Below are 20,438 nucleotides of genomic sequence, written 5' to 3'. Positions count from 1 at the left end.
ACATATTATACTCACCTTTCCAGTAGCTTAGTTCCAGTGCTGCACTTTCTATCACATTCTTCGGCATTTATTACTTTTGTGATTGTTGGATGCTTGTGTTCTCAGCCACACAATGCCTACAGGGTTAAATACTGAATTGTCTAAAGGGGACTGTGAAAAAAAAAAACAAAGGTGCATAGGCTGATGGAAAGGTGAGATTAATACCTCTTCTATTTTGGAGAAACTTCATTTGGATTTCTTTATGCGATAGAGTCACTATAAGGAGAAATAATAATGATTGCTACAAACGAATTGATTATTTTAGGTATTTTAATTCACTTTGATATACTTTTAAGTGTAGAAAAAAGTTGTATAAAAGAAGACAGGGAGGCAAGAAGACAGCTGCAAGCTTAAACAACTCATATGTGTAACCTGTGCCCTGTTTACGTCATGCAGATATATTAAATTGTGTCTTTCAGGCTGTTACAAATGGCTGGATTTATTGAGCCTTCCTCCTGATGGTGTCGTGTATGGGATCTCTTTGGGTGGCCCTCTCCTTCACTCTTTCTCTCATTTTAGGATTCAGTTTATTGTCCTCAGCATGGTTTAAAAATGATGACATATCTTTTGGAGTTTTTGTTCAATGCAGTGGCCAAATTAGTTCTCCATGTAACCAGACATGCATTGTTTTCAGGACCTTGGAGGAAATTCCTGATCTATTTTGGAAGGTAACTAGAAAAGCTTAAAGCAAACCTTCACCTTCAATACACACTTACTTTCCCCTGCCTTCTGCCACCCCCACCCCTTCAGATTTTGATATTTTGCTTTGTACATTTACAGTATTTCTGTGGTAATTCCATTTTTCTTGCCTAGATAAAAATAATGTTTGTCCTCACACCCACAGATTTTGAGGTGCACAGATGTACCACAGGGTTTCGTGTCCCAGCAGAGCACTGCAACACATCTATGCATATGCGGCAAAGATGGATCATTATGGAAGTCCAACATCTGGCTGTGTCCATTCACACACAGACTCCCGCACGTGCAGATGTGCTGCAGGGCTCTACCAGGACCCGAATAGCAGGCAGAGCCCTTCAGCACATCTGGGTTTGCACTAGAGACTAAAGTTCCTGTTTAACTTACTGTTATTATTACATACAGTGCCTTGAAAAAGTGTTCATACCCCTTGAAATTTTCCAAATTTTGTCATGTTACAGACAAACACATACATTTATTTTTGTGGGATTTTATGCGCTAGACCAACACAAATTGGCACATAGTTGTGAAGTGGAAGGAAAATTACACACGGTTTTCAAATTTCTTTACAAATAAATATGTGAAAAGTGTGGTGTGCATTTGTATTCAGCTCCCCTGAGCCAATACTTTGTAGACCCACCCTTCGCTGCAATTACAGCTTCAAGTCTTTTTGGGTATGTCTCTACCAGCTTTGCACCTCTAGAGATTGAATATGATTTGATCTAAACCAATCCATTGTAGCTCTGGCTGTATGTTTAGGTTTGTTGTCCTGCTGGGAGGGGAACCTCCCCCCCCGTCTCAAATCTTTTGCAGACTCTAGCAGGTTTTCTTCTAAGATTGGCCTGTATTTGGCTCCATCAATCTTCCCATCAACTCTGACCAGTTCCCTGACCTTTCTGAAGAAAAGCATCCCCACAACATGATGCTACTACCACCATGTTTCACGGTGGGGATGGTGTGTTCAGGGTGATGTGTAGTGTTAGTTTTCCACTACACATATCGTTTGCTTTTAGGCCAAAAAGCTCATCTGACCAGAGCAACTTCTTCCCCTTGCTGTGTCACCCACACAACTTCTCGAAAACTGCAAACAGGACCTCTTATGGCTTTCTTTTAACAATGGCTTTCTTCTTGCCACTCGTCCATAAAGGCCAGATTTTTGGAGTGAACAACTAATAGTTGTCCTGTGGACAGATTCTCCCACCTGAGATGTGGATTTCTGCAGCTCCTCCAGAGTTACCATGGGGCCTCTTGACTGCTTCTCTGATTAATACTCTGCTTGCCCGGCTTGTCAGTTTAGGTGGACGGCCGTGTCTTTGTAGGTTTGCAGTTGTGCCATACACTTTCCATTTTTGGATGATGGACAGTGCTCCGTGAGATGTTCAAAGGTTGGGATATTTTTTTATAACCTAACCCTGCTTAAACTTCTCCACAGCTTTATCCCTGATCTGCCTGATGTGTTCCTTGGCCTTCACTATGCTGTTTGTTCACTAAGGTTCTCTAACAAACCCATGAGGGCTTCACAGCACAGCTGTATTTATACTGGGATTAAATTACACACAGGTTTACTAATTAGGTGACTTCTGAAGGCAATTGGTTCCATTAGACTTTAGTTAGAGGTATCAGCGTAAAGGGGGCTGAATACAAATGCACGCTACATTTTTCAGATAATTATTTGTAAAATTTGAAACCCATTTATTATTTTCCTTTCACTTCACAATTATGTGCCACTTTGTTTTGGTCGATTACATTAAATCCCAATAAAATACATTTACGTTTTTGGTTGTTGCATGACAATATGTGGAAAATTTCAAGGGGTATGAAAACTCTTTCAAGGCACTGTATTTCAAAGTACATTAACGTAAATATTGTGGTGTTACATAGATTTGAAGAAAAAATGGAAATCAGTATGTCTGTGAACTGTACATGTACTGAAATGGGAAAGGGGGGCTCCCCCCTCCATCTTATAAACGTATAAGTCATTATTTACAGCTTTCACTAGAGGGGAACCTCCTGCTGGTAAAATCTGGTGGCACATAGCCATGATATAATGCAATGGTTCTCTATGAGAACCACTGTATTTTTATGCTTGAATTTGGCTCTGTTTAGCACTTCTGTTTCAATGGTATTTGCACTGGCATTGTGGTAGATAACACTGGCACTAGTTTACCACAGGCAGTGGTACCAGAAGAATAAAAGATTTATTTTTCTTGACAATTCCATCAGAATTGGTCAATATGTAATTTTGTAAGTATGAGCAATTTAACCCTTTCCCGCCGAGCATACGCAGATATGCGTACTTGGCTTCCGGGGGGTATACCGGGATGATGCCCGCACCTGCAGGCATCATCTCGGTACCGTTTTCTTCAGCAGGCGATTGGCTTTCCAGCCATAACAACCGATGCGGCTAAAAGCCACTCGGCTGTTATGCCGGAGGAGCGGGAGGGGACGTCCCCCCTCCCGCCGCCTCCCGCCGCTGTTACCGGTGCTCCCGTTCGATCAGGAGCACCGATTCAAGTTGCGCTGCTCCTGGCCACTGGGGAGGAACTGGAACGAAGCCGTAATCGGCTTCGTTCCAGTCTCCTCATAGTAAACACGGAAGCGACGTCATGACGTCACTTCCCGTTTACTCGGCTGCCAATGGCGCCGGTTTAAAAAAAATATACGGTATTCAGAATCACCGTTTTCGGCGATCTGAATACATTGAAGTGTAAAGGAGGGGTGGGGGGTCTTTTAGACCCCCGATCCCTCCATAAAGAGTACCTGTCACCACCAATTTAGTAATTTTAAAATAAATAAAATAAATAAAAAAATAAAACATTTTTTTTAAAGCGCCCGCCGTCCCCGCGAGCTCGCGAAGCAAAGAAAACACATACGGAAGTCGCGCCCGCGTATGTAAACGGTGTTCAAATCACACATGTGAGGTATCGCCGCGATTGTCAGAGCGAGAGCAATAATTCTAGCACTAGACCTCCGCTGTAACGCTAACCTGGTAACCGTAAACATTTTTAAAAGCGTCGCCTATTGAGATTTTTAGGTACCGTACTTTGTCGTCAATCCACAAGTGCGTGCGATTATAAAGTGTGACATGTTTGGTATCTATTTACTCGGCGTAACATTATCTTTCACATAAAAATTGGGCTAATTTTACAGTTTTTTTTTTTAATTCACAAAAGTGTCCCTTTTCCCAAAAAGTTGCGTTTAAAACACCGCTGCGCAAATACCGTGTGACATAAAATATTGCAACAATCGCCGTTTTATTCTCTAGAGTCTCTGCTAAAAAAATATATATAATGTTTGGGGGTTCCAAGTAATTTTCTAGCAAAAAATATGGATTTTAACTTGTAAACACCAAATGCCGAAAATAGGCTTAGTCATGAAAGGGTTAATGCACCAGGGGCCAGATGTGCAAGCTATGCACCTGAGTGCTAAGTTGAGAAATTTTGAATTTAGCAGAAGAAAAGAACAGTTTCCACAAAAGAGGAAGTGTGTGTTTAAGGAAGAGTAGAATATTCCAATTATTTAGGAAATCTTTAATCTAATATTATGAAATGGAAGCACATAACTACTGATGCTAGGTGCACATCTAAGTACAAATAACACAAGTCCAATAGGTCATCTGAAGATGATCAAATGATACACATTTTTAAGATTCAGTATTTATCACATCATGTACTGTAAACAATCTAATTTCCTACAATTGGACATGCTTTTTTTTATATGGTTTTGAGAATGGTGGATATTAGATTTTATAATCTCATATCATAATTAAGGTAACTGTGCTATAAGATTTGTTTCTAAATTCTTCTCAGAGAGTTCCTAAATGGAAAGGCTGGGTATCAGTAGTAAACTATAGAAGTGTGACTTTGTCCTCACATTTTACCACATCAATTCCTCATCCCTCCTATATTCTGCTGCTATGTTAATATTTGATCAGCTGAAAAGGTGAATACAGTATATTAGCAGGTACTTAGACTTTAATTCAGTTTAAAATATGCTGTTCCGAGTCTGTGATGTACTTTCATTGTGAAATGTAATTAATTTCCTCTTGTTTTAGATTGCAGCAGTGATACTGTTTGCTGGTTGGCTGCTGATGAGTTTTGGAGCATTACTTGTTTTGTCATGGACAATCATACCTACAGGGATATGTCAAAGAAGGGTGTGTACTCCAGCCAGATACACACAGATCACTGCAGGTACTTAACGCCATTTCTTAATTTTCACACTGTATGGAAAGCAATCAAAATATATTCAGACATAAGGGATGTAGATATTAAAAAAACAAGAATGGTCAGGAAAATAAGATTTTTGTATTCACCATACAATCCTATTCTCATTCCCATTGAGGGACACAGTTTGATATCAAGAGAACCCAGCATTACATTACTAACTCAGGATAAATAGACAATAGGTACATAGAAAACTGAAGGACAATCCTCTTGAGACTACAGCCCCCTCCCACCTGTCCAGTTGTAGCAAGCGGCCCAAAGAGAAAGCAATAGGATATTAGAGGCAGGAGCTGTGCCCCTGAATGGACTCAGAGAAAAGGATTTTATGGTGAGTACACAAATCCTATTTTCTTCATCATCCACCGAGGAACACAGCTTAATAGTAAGATACCTAGGGACCTCCAAAGCAGTCCAAACTGGGGGAATAGCGCACCCAACAACATGGGTGCACCATCCCAATAGGAAAATTACAAAAAAGGAAACCAAGGGCACCAATTAGTTGCTTGCAGAAATCTTCAGCTGTAACTATCTATGCAAGCAGACATATCGAGAACAAGGTTGTAGCATTACAATTTTGTGACATCAAGGTTTGGTGACTTATATCCCAAGAACTACTCACTGAAATAGTGTAATCTGCTTTAATGGAAAAAAAGGAAAAACTTTATGTAACTCATAGGCCTGCAAAACAACCAGTCTGCCTATATGAAACAATGGCAGAAAGCTAATTACTCTCACCAAATCCAGGCAAAGGAGAGAAATATCATTGGGGTGAACTGATGCCAGACACAGGGAAGATGCTTATTAGTCACTTGCAGAAACATAATATCTTAATGAGGGTTAAAAACAGAAACCACTAAGGGCAGCCATACATGGATTGAAATTTAGAAAGTTCAGTGGGGACCTTAAGAATCTGGAGAATTGGTCAGAGACCAAAAACCTGATAACGGGAGACCTGATAAATGGTCATAAGAGGGTCCAGTGAGGTAACAAAAGATTAATTGCTAAAACTCTAAGATGTCAATTGGAAGCTTTGATTATTCCTGAGACCAACAACCCCAAAGAGACAAATGATCCAGAACTCCATCCCAATCTAGAATATTGGCATCTATTGCAACAATCTTTCTATGTATAGGAAAAAAATCCATCCTCCAACAAAGCTGGGGACAGAAGCTACTATGACAGAGATATCTAGGATGTATCAATCATCTAGTCTTGAGAGACCGCATTTGTTCCATGTCAAGAGAATGTTACAAAGTTCTGGAGTGGAATTAAGTTAGTAGGACTGCCTTGAAGGCAGAAGCAATCAACACCAGCACTGTGCAGGGAAAACTGATGTTAGGGTTGAATTTGCTGAACCTGATTCTGCAGTTTCATCCACTTATCATGAGGTAAAAAGACAGCTGCATGAGTGGTATCCAGGAGAAGGCCCAATTACTCCAAGTAATGTGATAGAATCAGTGATGATATTGCAAAGTACAGGGCTAATTTCAAGTCCTCCAAGGACACATTGAAATTCAGGGTCAGAGAAGTTTGTTCTTGCAGCAAAAGCTGGTCATCCAGGTGTCTGAATGCTATTATACTTCTGAGATGAAGGTCTAGAACCAATGCAAGGACCTTTGTGAACTCTCCAAGGCAAGGCCAAAGGCAAGAGCCACACACTGATAGTGATTGTTGCCCACATAAAAGCAAATAATTCACTGATGACCACTAAAAAGATAGGAATATGTGTACATCTTTTATGTCAATGGATACCAAGTGATGAAAGCAATAACTGATCAAACAAATTTCATCGAAAACTTCTGAGGTATTGAGGGCCATTAAATTCAACATTGTATGTAGGCATCCTTTTGGTTTTGGAACTGTAAACAGGTTTGCAAAAAAAAACAAAAAAAACTTGAAGTTCACAGAGAGAACACCAATATAATTAATGAACAAGGAAAATATGCGATCATTGGCTAACTGGAGAGATTTCCAATATCCAGCCTGAAACTGCCAGTATTTATTCAATAGAGAAGAAGAAAAATGAAAATGGCCTTCGGTTTTCTATGTGCCTAATGTCCATTTCTAGTGCAGATGGCAGAATAGCCCTAGGTCTCCTAATATCAAGCTGTGTACCAAGTGATGATAGAGAAATAATTTTTGGTTGAATACATCACTACCATCCAAAATATAGCATCATGGTGCAACTATTCATATATAATATCACTTTGTAAGTGGTGTGATATCTGATTGGTCAGATTAATGTAAACAATGGAATGGGGGGATGCCTCTTTAGCTACCATCAATCCTGCATAAGGGAAAGACCTATATGTATAAATGCAGGAAAGAGTCAGAACCAGCTGAGGAAGTCATGGACACCTAAAAAAAATAACAGACATAAGTTGGACATATTGCAAATTGTGGCATGTTGGTATAGAACAGCCTTTCTCAACCCTTTTCCGTAGAAGAACCCTTGTAATAAGTTTCTTGTCTCAGGTTATCCCTGCTAAAACCATTTTATTGGGTGTCAGTGGAACAAAAACAACAGTTACATTGATGGTAAGTGGGAAAATGCCCCCCTTAAGTGGTGGTCAGAATGTTACCTTTACAGACATCTAGAACCATTGGTGTCATTCCACTGACTTTGCCATATATTGTTGGACCCTGGAACTATACAGGCACTATCAAATGGGAGGTCATTCGGTCATAGCTCAAAGAACCCCTAGGAACCTCTGGAGGAGTCGTAGGGTTCCATGAAAACCTGGTTGAAAGTGGCTGGTATAGATTAAATGTACCTTATAATTCCTCTGAAGTGATATCTTTGCTTGCCTTCCTTTTGCAGTTGCGGTTACTGTCCTTGGTCTTATCCTCTTCCCTTTGAGTCTTCGTTCTTCATTTGCAAATCGGATTTGTGACTCATCATATGTCTACAAAAGCGAAAGCTGTTCCCTTGGTTGGGGATACATGATGGCAATTATAACAGTGATGCTCTCCTGCTTCCTTCCAATCATTGGTCGTTATAATTTGAATGAAATGAAGACCAAGATATTGAGGTCTAAGCTATCCCAGAGTATGCTGCCTTGTGAGAACCACAGATACTGACTTTCACTGATCACTATGGTTCTCCCCTAAGATAAACCAGCACCCTGGATACAATGCTGTGAAAAAGTATTTGCCCCCTTTCAGATTTTCTATTTTTTTTTAACATTTATCACGCTTAAATGACTCAGATCATCAAATTTTATTATCACACAAAGATAGCCCAAGTAAATACAAAATGCAGTTTTTAACTTCTTCTCGCCCGCGATATAGCCAAAAGACAGCTACAGCGCGGACGCTAACTTCCGGGAGGGTGTCCCTTGGACACAGCCAATCACAGATCATGCTAAATGGACAATCACAGCGGCCATTTAGCACTCGATCGGCGTGTCCAATGAGAGGCAATCTCATATGTAAACATATGAGATCATCTCTCATCGCCGGGTCTCCCTCCTCACACAGAGACAGCCTGTGAGGAGGGAGAGATGAATGGCTGCAGCGTCAGTGAGAACACATACACACAGTAAAACACACACACACACAGTGAAACACGCACACATGCCCACCTGTCCCCAGTGCCATCTGTCCCCCAGTGCCACCTGTCCCCAGTGCCACCTATCAGTGCCATCTGCCCCCAGTGCCACCTGTCAGTGCCATGTGTCCCTAGTGACACCTATCAATGGCACCTGTCCCCAGTGCCACCTATCAGTGTCATCTGTCCCCAGTACCACCTGTCCCCAGTGCCCCCTATCAGTGCCACCTGTCCCCAGTGCCACGTGCCACCTGTCAGTGTCACATGTCATCAGTACCACGTATCAGTGCCACCTGTCAGTGTCACGTGTCATCAGTGCCACGTATCAGTGCCATCTGTCATCAGTGTCAGGTGTCATCAGTGCCACGTATTAGTGCCATCTGTCATCAGTGCCACATCAGTGTCACGTGTCATCAGTGCCACATATTAGTTCCATGTTTCATTGGTGTTACGTGTCATCAGTGCCACGTATTAGTGCCATCTGTCATCAGTGTCACGTGCCATCAGTGTCACGTATCAGTGCCATCTGCCATCAGTGCCACGTCAGTGTCACGTGTCATTGTCCTGGTGCTCCAGGGCCTTCAAAAGTGTAATAGGTAGTCAACAAGTTAGATGTGTAATTTATGCTCCTAGAACACGTGACGGTGCTCCCTGCATGTTGGGCCTCTCTAAGTGGCCAGGCTGTGGAAAAGTCCCACACATGTGGTATCGTAATACTCAGGAGTAGCAGAATGTATTTTGGCGTGTCATTTGTGGTATACACATGCCATGTGAGAGAAATAACCTATTACAATGGCAATTTTGTGGGGGAAAAAAAATAAAAAAATCTTAATTTTGCAAAGAATTGTGGGAAAAAATGACAACACCAAAAACCTCACCATGCCTCTTACTAAATACATTGGAATGTCTACTTTCCAAAAAGGGGTAATTTGGGGGTATTTGTACTTTCCTGGCTTGTTCGGGCCGCAAGAAATGAGATAGGCCACCAGTACATCAGATATGTTAAATTTTTTATAATTTGCACCACAACTTGTAGACTCTCTAACTTTCACAAAGACCAAATAATATCCACTAATGTGGGTAATTTTTTACCAAAGATATGTAGCAGTATAAATTGTGGCCAAAATTCATGAAAAAAAAAATTTACAAAATTTTATCACAGAAACAAGGAAAAATTTGTTTTTTTCATAATTTTCGGTCTTTTTTCATTTATAGCACAAAAAATAAAAACCCCAAAGGTGATCAAATACCACCAAATGAAAGCTCTATTTGTATGAAAAAAAGGACAAAAAATTTATTTGCGTACAGTGTTACATGTCTGAGTAATTGTCATTCAATTGTGAGAGCACCGAAAGCTGAAAATTGGTCTGGGCAGGAGGGGGGTTTAAGTGCCCAGTAGGCAAGTGGTAAATGGTTTCATTTATTAAGGCAAAACAACTGTCCAAACCTTCCTGGCTTTATGTGAAAAAGTAATTGTTCCCTAACTCTAATAACTGGCCGTGCCACCCTTGGCAGCAACAACTGCAATCAAGCATTTGCGATAACTGTCAATGTGTCTTTCACATTGCTGTGGAGCAATTCTGGTCCACTCTTCTTTTCAGCCACATTGGAGGGTTTTCTAGCATGAATGGCCTGTGTAAGGTCGTGATACAGCATCTCAATTGGATTTAAGTCTGGTCTTTGACTAGGCCACTCCAAAACCTAAATTTTGCTTTGTTTGAACCATTTGGAGGTGGACTTGCTGTTGTGTTTCGGATCATTATCCTGCTGCATAACCCAAGTGCAATTGAGCTTAAGGTCAAGAACTGATGGCCGGACATTGTCCTTTAGGATTTTCTGGCTCAGAATTCATGGTTGCATCAATTATGGTAAGTCATCCAGGTCCTGAAGCTACCACCTCCATGTCTGACTGTTGGTATGATGTTCTTGTTATGAAATGTTGTATCAGTTTTATGCCAGATGTAACGGGACACACACCTTCTAAAAAGTAACATTTTTGTTTCATCAGTCCACAGAATATTTTCCTAAAAGTCTTGGCGATAATAAAGATGTTTTTTGTTGAATGTAAGATGAGCCTTTGTGTTCTTTTTGGTCAGCAGTGGCTTTGGCCTTGGAACTCTCCCATGGATGCCCTTTTTGACCTGTCTCTTTCTTATTATTGAATCATGAACGCTGATCTTACCTGAGGCAAGTGAGGCCTGCAGTTCTTTTGATGTTGTTCTGGGTTCTTTTATGATCTCCTGCATGAGTTGTCGTCATGCTCTTGGAGTAATTTTTGTAGGCCAGCCACTCCTAGGAAGGTTCACCACTGTTCCAAGTTATCTCCATTTGTGGCTAATGGCCCTCCCCGTGATTCACTGGAGTTCCAAAACCTTAGAACTGGCTTTGAAACCCTAGACCGATACATGTACATTACTTTGTTTCTAATCTGTTCTTGAATTTTTTTTAGATTGTAGCATGATGTGTGGCTTCTATTTATGTGGTTTCTTGATTCAACAGGTCTGGCAGTAATCAGACATGGGTGTGGCAAGTGAAATTTAACTCTTTCCAAAGAATTGTGGTTAATCACAGTTCATTCATGATTCAGCATGGGAGGAGGCAATTACTTTTTCACATAGGGCCAGGCAGGATTGAACAGCTTTTTTCCCTTAATAAATGAAATAATAATTTAAAAACTGCATCTTGGATTTACTCAGTTTATTTTTGTGTAATATTAAAATTAGTTTGATGATTTGCATCATTTAAGTGTGAGAAATATGGGGCAAATACTTTTCCACAACACTGTATGTCAAGCAATGATCCCTTTTTTTCTCCATAGGTATAAACATGCATTTTTAGAATATTTGATATTCAGATTTCTTAAAAGATTCTTCAGTGGTTGGATTGTCTTTAGACTGTGACTCATGTGTAGTGTTACTTTTGATGTCAAACTTCGATTTCATTTTAGTCATTGTCTTTTGTCTAAAATGCCATTTTAGTTTTAGTTGTAATTTTAGTCATCTGAATTGTTTTAGCTTTAGTCGTATTTTAGTCAACTAAAACCTTCAGTACATTTTAGTTGACTAAAATCTAATGGGTTTAGTTAAATTGCAATGCGTTATTTAACCAGTTGCTGACCAGGCCCTTTCTGGAATGTTTTGCTTACACGTTTAAATTCGTATTTTTTGCAAAAAAAATACTTTGAACCCCCCAAACATTATATATATATATTTTTTTAGCAGGGACCCTACAGAATGAAATGGCAATTGCTGCAATATTTTATGTCACACTGTATTTCCGCAGTGGTCTTGCAAATGCAATTTTTCTGGAAAAAAATACACTTTAATGGAAAAAACAAACAAAACACAATAGTTACCCAAATTTTTTATATAATGTGAAAGATGATGTTACGCTGAGTAAATAGATACCCAACATGGCATGCTGTAAAATTGCACACATTCGTGGAATGGTGACAAACGACAGTACTCCATAGGCGATGCTTTCAAATGTTTTACAGGTTACATGTTTAGCGTTACAGAGGCGGTCTTGTGCTAGTATTGTTGCTCTCACTCGGATGATATTGGCGATGTGTGGTTTGAATACCGTTTACATATGCAGACACAACTTATATATGCGTTCGCTTCTGTGCACAAGCACGGAGGGATGGGGCGCTTTAAATTTTTTTTCTTTTCTTCTTTTCTACTTTTTATATTTACACTGTCCCTTTATTTTTTTTGATCACTTTTGTTCCTTTTACAAGGAATTTAAACATCCCTTGTAATTAGAACTAAGCATGACAGGTCCTTTTTATTGAAAGATCTGGGGTCAAAAAGACCCCAGATGTCTCATTTACCTGTAAAAGCAAAACAAAATAAAAAATTTGACATTTTGACTTTAAAAAAATCATCTGTTTAAACCCATGAACCGGAAGTGATGTCATATGTCGCTCTAGACCTCCAAGGAAATAGAGCCGAGTTGGGGCCATCTTGCCCTCACTGGACCTCCTGCCTGCAAACGGCTGCACTGGATCGCTTCCGGGTTTACCGATGGCTCTGGTAAGCTCGAAAACAACCAAGAAACTGCAACTTTCCTGCCACCTATAAAGTCCGCCCATGGGACCACTTTTATCTTGTTGAGAATCGCCCACAGTAAATGAAAATACCAGGGTTATGGCAACTAGCTACTGCCACAATGCAGGTATTTAATGTCAAAGTAATGACGCATATTTATTGTGGGCAGTCAGCAAGTGGTTTTAAGCATTTCTCTAGAATTCCCAAACTCGTTATATACTCCTGGAGTAAGACTCTAATAACCTGTTATTATTTATGGTATTAAGGTTTGAACATGCACTACAGACATAGATTTAGCTGTTGTGATGTATAACATCTTTACAAATAAAACCAAGTTTCATAAACAAAAATATTGCTTTTTGACAAACAGAAGTACAACTTTAAAATATAAAAACAAAAAAAAACCTGTAAACCCTATTGGCTGTAATGCTATTGCACATATGACCTGAATATATTACCAACATTAAATATTAAGCAAAAATAATAAGTAAAGCCTTTTTCTTAATGTGTTTTTTTCTTTCAGCAGCTTAGTAGATGCCCCCTACTTATTCTTATGTGGTAGTGCAATACATGTTTAAAGTTTAATGTGCTATTATTATAAGCTGAGGATGGATATACTGAGACTCAAAGTAGAGAAATACTGGACTTTATAGGCACATGAATAAAATATAACAATTTATTGGTCTACATTAAAAATATTTTGTATACAATACAGTAGTAAGAATAATAGAAGAATTCTTAAAATGTATTTTTGGACAGAATGTGGATCCCCTAGAGGATAAAGTTTCATATATAGTGCTTTTTGTAAACATATAGTACATCAATATATACCAATCCTCGAAATACTGGGGTACCACTAGCCCTCATATGTTTCGTTCTACATGTTTTGCAACATTTAGTTGCTTCTTCAAGAGCTTTAGCAAATTTGAGTAAGAACATATATTTATTAGAATATATAATGATCAAAGGAATATATGTACATATATACTGTTTTCCAAATCCAAGACACTAACTCACATGGCGAAAGCCTTCAGTTCAGCGCCAAACCCATGGCCAGGTGGGAACCCCCCCCCCCCCCCCCGAGTGGCTGTCAAAGCCTCATTTGTCAAAATGTGGGGACACACAAATATGCTTAGGAGATTGCAAAGGTAGTGACAAATATGCTCTACTATAGTGCATAACAAAATTGTTGATAATATATTGCTTACATATTATCTTTAATGGACTGTATATGTCCACAAGCGTCCATGTTAGCGTCCAGGATGTGGAAAACAGTATATATGTACATGTATTCTTTTAATTCTTTTGTTCATTTTATATTCTAATAAATGTATGTTCTTACTCAAATAGATTTGCTAAAGTTTCTGAAGAAGTGACTAAATGTCGTGAAACATGTAGGGCGAAACATATAAGGACTAGTGGCACCCCAGTATTTCGAGGATTGGTATATGTTGATGTACTATGTTTACAACAACCACTATATATGTTACTTTATCCTAGGATTCTGTCCAAAAATACATTTTTAAGAATTCTTCTAATATTTCTACTAATGTATTGTATTAAAAATATTTTTAATGTAGACCAATAAATTGTTAAATTTTATTCATGTGCCTATAAATTTCAGTATTTCTCTCCTTTGAGCCCCAATATGTGTATTCCTTAGGATGTGGCATTGTTAAGGTGCTCAGCAGCCACCAAGGGCACCAAACTCATCCACTTCAACTAAGCTGGGGATGGTTTCCAATCTAGAAAAGCCAAGAGATCGTTTGTGCTTTTTTTTATGTCAAATTTCGATTTAATTTCAGTATTAGTCTTTTGACTAAAATGCCATTTTAGTCGTATTTTAGTCATCTGAATTGCTTTAGCTTTTGTCGCATCTTATGCCACGTACACACGTATCAGACTATCCGGCGGACTTAGTCTGGCGGACAAACCGCCGGACTGTCCGCCGGACTTTCCAAACGAGCTACCTGCCCACACACAAAACTTTTGCAGACTATCCACCATACTTTTGAAATGAACGGACTCGCCCACACACACGGAGGAAAGTCCGTTAATTTTGAACGCGGCTCCAGGTAGCCAGGACTAGCGAAGGAAGCGTTGCTGGCCCCGTCACCTTGTATGGAGTTAAAGGGGAAGCCCTACGCCGGAAAAACGGTGTGGGGGTCCCCCTCTAGGTCCATATCAGACCCTTATCCGAGCAGGCTACCCGGCCGGTCAGGAAGGGGGGTGGGGACGAGCGAGCGCCCCCCCCTCCTGAGTCGTACCAGGCGGCCCCCCCACCCCAAAGCACCTTGTCCCCATGTTGATGAGGACAAGGGCCTCTTCACGACAACCCTGGCTGTTGGTTGTCGGGGTCTGTGGGCAGGGAGCTTATCGGAATCTGAGACCCCCCTTTAATAAGGGGGCCCCCGGATCCCGGCCCCCCACCCTATGTGAATGAGTATGGGGTACAATGTACTCCTACCCATTCACCTGTGAAGAAAATGTTAAAAAAATGCACAACACACAAGGTTTAAAAATAATTTATTGCACAGCTCCGGGGGTCTTCCGTCTTGGGGGGGTCATCTCGCCGCACTCCTCCCCTATCTTCTGCTAGCTCTTTTACTAGCGGAGGAGCTCGGTTTTCTTATTCATCGCTGCCCTCTTCTTCCGACTTTGGGGGTCTTGCCCCCCTCTTCGGTCCTTCTTGTTGGGCCTCCACGCCTTCTTCTAGCTCTTTTACAAGCGGTGGCCTGGTCTTCTGTCGCCGCCTTCTGTTCTTCTCTTCTGTTCTTCTCTTCTTGAGCTGTTGCCTCGTCGCTGTCTCTGGCCACAATGACAGGCACGTGGCGTGCGGCTCCCCGAGGATGCTGGGACTGTGAGATCATAATGGGCGGGGGACATCATCCGGCGATGTCCCAATTTAAAACGCAGCACGCCGCGTGCCTGTCATTGTCACCAGAGACAGCGACAAGGAAACAGCTCAAGAACAGAAGAACAGAAGAGAAGAACAGAAGAGAAGAACAGAAGAGAAGAACAGAAGAGAAGAACAGAAGGCGGTGACAGAAGACCGGGCCACCACTTGTAAAAGAGCTAGAAGAAGGAGCGGAGGCCAGGCAAGAAGAACCGAAGAGGGGGACAAGACCCCCGAAGAGGGGGACAAGACCCTCGAAGTCGGAAGAAGAGGGCGGCGGTGAAGAAGAAAGCCGGGCTCCTCCGCTAGTAAAAGAGCTAGTAAAAGAGCAAAGCTAGCGGAGGAGTCTGGCGAGAAGACCCCCGAAAACGGAAGAAGACCCCCGGAGCTGTGCAATAAACTATTTTAACCCTTGTGTTGTGTTTTTTTTACATTTTTTTTCACAGGTGAATGGGTAGGGGTACATTGTACCCCATACTCATTCACATAGGGTGGGGGGCCGGGATCCGGGGCTCCCTTATTAAAGGGGGCTCATGGATTCTGATAAGCCCCCAACCCTCAACAACATGGGGACAAGGTGTTTTGGGGTGGGGGGGCGCGCAGCGCTTCTTCCCCAAAGCACCCCCCCATGTTGAGGGCACATGGCCTGGTACGGCTCAGGAGGGGGGCACGCTCGCTCGTCCCCACCCCATTTCCTGACCGGCCCAGTTGCGTGCTCAGATAAGGGTCTGATATGGACCTAGGGGGATCCCCACATCGTTTTTTCGGTGTAGGGCTTCCCCTTTAACACCATACCAGGTGACGGGGCCAGCGACGCTTCCTTTGTTAGCCCCGGCTACCTGGAGCCGCGCTCAAAATGAGCGGACTTTTCTCCGGGTGGGAAAAGTCTGTTCATTTCAAAAGTACGGCAGACTAGTACACACACGGCCGTATTGTCCGCCGGACTAGCACACACACGGCCGTATTGTCCGCCGGACTCGCAGTCATATTTTGATGCAAAACTACTTTCTTAGTCTGCCGGACTTTTGGGTAAAAAAAGTCCGCCGGAGCCCACACAGTCCGGCGGACTTTTCCACCGGATTGTTTGATCGCGTGTACGCGGCATTAGTCTACCAAAATCTCCAGTACCAGTGTTAACCACTTGCTTACTGGGCACCTAAACCCCTCTCCTGCCCAGACCAATTTTGAGCTTTTAACACTGTCACTCTTTGAATGGCAATTGTGCGGTCATACAACACTGTACCCAAATTAAATTTTTATAATTTTTTTCCACACAAATAGAGCTTTCTTTTGGTGGTATTTTATCACCTCTGAGTTTTTTATTTTTGTTAAAAAAATTAAAAAAGACTGAATAAAAAAAAATACAAAACCATTTTATATTTTGTTAATACATTTTGCAAACAGATAATTTTTCTCCTTCACTGATGTATGCTGATGAGGCTGCACTGATGGAAACCGATAGGCTGCATTGATGGGCACTGATAAGGTGGCACTGATAGCCACTAATAGGCGGCACTGATGGGCACTGAGATGTGGCACTGATGGGTGGCACTGAAGGGCATTGATAGGTGGCACTGAAGGGCACTAATAGGTGGCACTGATGGGTGGCAGTGATGGGCACTGGTAGGTGACACTGATAGGCAGCACTGCTAGGTGGCACTGATGAGGTACTGATTGGCACCACTGGTGGGCATTGATAGGTGGCACGCGTGGGCATTGATAGGTGGCACTGATGTACTGGTGGGCACTGATTGGTGGGCACTGACTGGTGGCCACTGTGGGCACATATGAGGCAGCTTCCCCTCTTCCCACTCGGGATCGATGTCCCTTCAACAGAAGATGGTGAATGGCTTTTTTTTCTCCTCACACTGTCAATGTGAGAAGAAAAAAAAAAACGATTACCGATCCTCTGTTTACAACACATGATCAGCTGTCATTGGCTGACAGGGGTCGGGATCAACCCCTTACTCTGATCTGTGATCACCCGAGTCTCATTGACCCAGGTGATCACAGCATGTGCCGTGCGCGCCCTGCATGGGGCGTGGCCAGCTTGCAAAGTGAAGGACGTCTATTGACACCCCTCCGGCAAAGCAGATCCGCACTGTAGCCATCATTTGGCTATACCGCAGATCTTAAGTAGTTAATTTAGTTGACGAAAATATTTTTGCAGACAAAATTAACACTGCTCATGTCAGACTGCCTCCTATTCTGTAGGTAGCGTTAGACAGCTTCATTTCTATTATCCTCACTCGGCTCTGGGTGGAGGCGCTGGCATCTTAAGGGAACCAGGTAGTGAAGCCTGCGGCTTTACAGCCTGTTTCCCTACTGTGCATGTGCAAGTTGCGCTGAGCGTTCTGACTTGTCCCAGAAGACAGCGGGGGAGGGGCCGGACATGGCTAAGATCCCTACGTATTCTGCGATGATCTTTCACTGAAATTGGGAGCAAATACCTGTATTAGACAGGTATCTGCTCTCTTCCCCCCAGAAAGGTGCCAAATGTGACACCGGAGGGGGGTGGGAGAAACCTGATAAGCGTAAGTTCCATTTTTGGGCGGAACTCCTTTAAAGTATCATTAAACCCACATTATTAAAAACTGCCAGTACGTTGTATTACATGCTGTTCATAGACAGTACTATGGGATTCCTTTTCTGTAATCTGCAAAAAAAAACTGGTTGATCCTGCCGTTCACTATCGCCCCCTTATGTCTTTGCACTCACTGCATTTGGAGATTTTGCTGAGCAGTGTATATATATATATATATATATATATATATATATATATATATATGACATGCCCACTATAGACATGCCCATTAACCAGCTAAACAATGGGGGTGGAATATTACATCTTGATTGATGAAGGCTTCACCTCCCTGTTATTCCAAGACACATGCTGGAGGGTTGTGACACAGCCTGTGACTGGCAGAAATTCCACCCACACCGTGTTTTTGCCAGAAATAATAAAGATTTGATATAAAATATATATTTGTAAGAACATTTATAACACTTTATTGATATTAATTATTTTTTACTCTGTATTCCAAGGGTTGTTTTTTTTTGTTTGTTTTATGAACCAGTTTTATGAACCAGCAGAAGAGGACTAGAAGCTCCTCTTTCTTATGTTTTCCTGCAGACAGGCTGGGAAAGAGCTGGGTCATGTAACAGTTGTATATCGATTAGGATAAACTATTTTTTAATAAAAAAAAAAAATCAAAGTACATACAGTGCCATCATCCACATACAGAAAGAGAAATGATAATGTCATATAAAAGACACATGAGGTACCTCTGCAAACCTGTGAGGTATCGGAAAGCCACTGACAATTACAGGGCCATAATTCACAGTTAACTTTAAACTGATAACCTGTAAAAACTTTTAAATTGTTACCTATGAAGAATTTCAGGTATCGTCGTTTTTTGCAATTTAAAGGCTTGATGTGTTTGGTATCTAGTTATACTAAACAACCCCATCTTTTATATTTTACCCACAAAATTGGTATAATATTGTGTTCAGTTGCATTAAAATTTATTTTAGTGTACTTTTCCTGAAAAATATGCGTTTAATGATGCACAGATATTGTGCAACATAAAAAATTGCAATGGACACTATTTTATTCTCAAGTATCTCTGCTTCTAGAAAATATATAATTGCTTGGGGGTTTAAAGTAATTTCCAGCAAAAAAATGCAGATTTTAATGTGTGCAAAAAATTTAAAAATTTGCCCAGGTAAAGTAAAGTAGAACTGTAGTCAAACTCTATACATATAGAGAGAGATTTACACACACAGAACCTGGTGCAGCTGAGCATAGTAACCAATCATACTTTCAACTTATTAAACCCACAACAGTAAAATCTGTCTGTATATGCAGTAAAGCATGCTTGTTATACTCATTGTGGAACCTAAGGGGTTAATGATCTGCATTGTGTAAAAGGCTGTTTGATCCGGTCTTCTCTGATCTTCCATTTCTTCCAGAGTCCCCAATCCATCTTCAGATAGTACAGGGCACTCTGTATATGCTCAGTTTGCTGTGTATCTCTAGAGTTTTTTTTCTTTTTCTTGGGAGAGTGCATATGATCAGCACAGAGTCAGGGGTCCTGCAGCCTCATAGGACTTTCTGTGGAGAACCAAAACTCCTCCTACAAGCTTTAACCAGTGCCGGTCTGGACACTGATAGAAGTCAGAAGACTGCTATATACTGCTGATGAGAAAGGGTATTTAGCAGTTTATATTTACTATAATAATTGCATTTTCATGTTCTGTGTACTGTGGGGGACCAGATATAGTGAATGCAGGGTCCTGGGTTTAGGAACACTTTAAGCCTTGCCAATAAAACCTGAAAGCTGACTTACTTTGCACAGATTGGAAAGCTGCTAACCAGGAAGGGGTGTAGGGTGAGCTCAACTAAAGAAATTAAAGCCAAAGACCAGGTTTTCAGTCATTTTAAATAGCTTATTCAGGCCAAACTGGCACAAGAACTATTTCCATTACTAAGCTTTTTGGTGGCTGTGTATGCTCTCTCATACTGTAGCATCAGCTACATACAGTATGCAGCGCTGTGTTCCACAGCATTGCAGGTGACTTCCCATTTGCAGCTGGGTGCTTCTCAGCCAGTAGAAACCTTGTATTTTATCAGTGAAGTTTGGCTCAAACTATCTAAAAAGACAGAAATCCTGGACTTTGGCTGTGAAATGAAAGTCCTTTCTGATTTATTTTGAGGATGACTTAATACACAGCGGCTGTAGCTACAGAAGTCAGCGAGGACTTGTTTTAGAGCTCATTTACTTTTTTTTTGGGACTGTAATATAAATGTAAATATTTGAATGACCATAGCCTGGGCAAACTTCTACTTTAAGAGAGCAACTCAAAGTCAACCATGGACCCCTCCATATATTTGAAGTTTAGTAAAGTATATAACTTTATACTAACCTTCATATCCTTAAGGGCCATAAATGACGACACATTATTCTTCTAAGGTATTGTGG

General features: G+C 41.2%; 1 protein-coding gene across 1 annotated transcript in view; it reads left to right on the top strand.

Annotated features, from left to right (window-relative positions):
• Positions 1–13,209, top strand: part of LHFPL7 (LHFPL tetraspan subfamily member 7) — a 51,063-nt gene extending 37,854 nt beyond the window's left edge. The window contains exons 3-5 of the mRNA XM_077461350.1: positions 459–707; positions 4,790–4,928; positions 7,783–13,209. Coding sequence (XP_077317476.1) covers positions 498–707; positions 4,790–4,928; positions 7,783–8,042 — 609 coding nt within the window. The 5' untranslated portion in view covers positions 459–497 and the 3' untranslated portion in view covers positions 8,043–13,209. The remainder of the gene's footprint in view (positions 1–458; positions 708–4,789; positions 4,929–7,782) is intronic.
• Positions 13,210–20,438: the final 7,229 nt, after the last annotated feature.

The sequence above is a fragment of the Lithobates pipiens genome, unplaced genomic scaffold (genome assembly GCF_037356315.1).
Source record: "Lithobates pipiens isolate NorthernLeopardFrog02 unplaced genomic scaffold, aLitPip1_a1.2 Scaffold_3, whole genome shotgun sequence".
NCBI lineage: Eukaryota > Metazoa > Chordata > Amphibia > Anura > Ranidae > Lithobates > Lithobates pipiens.
Note: the sequence above shows the minus strand (reverse complement) of the source record. Positions and strands in the feature narration are given on the sequence as shown.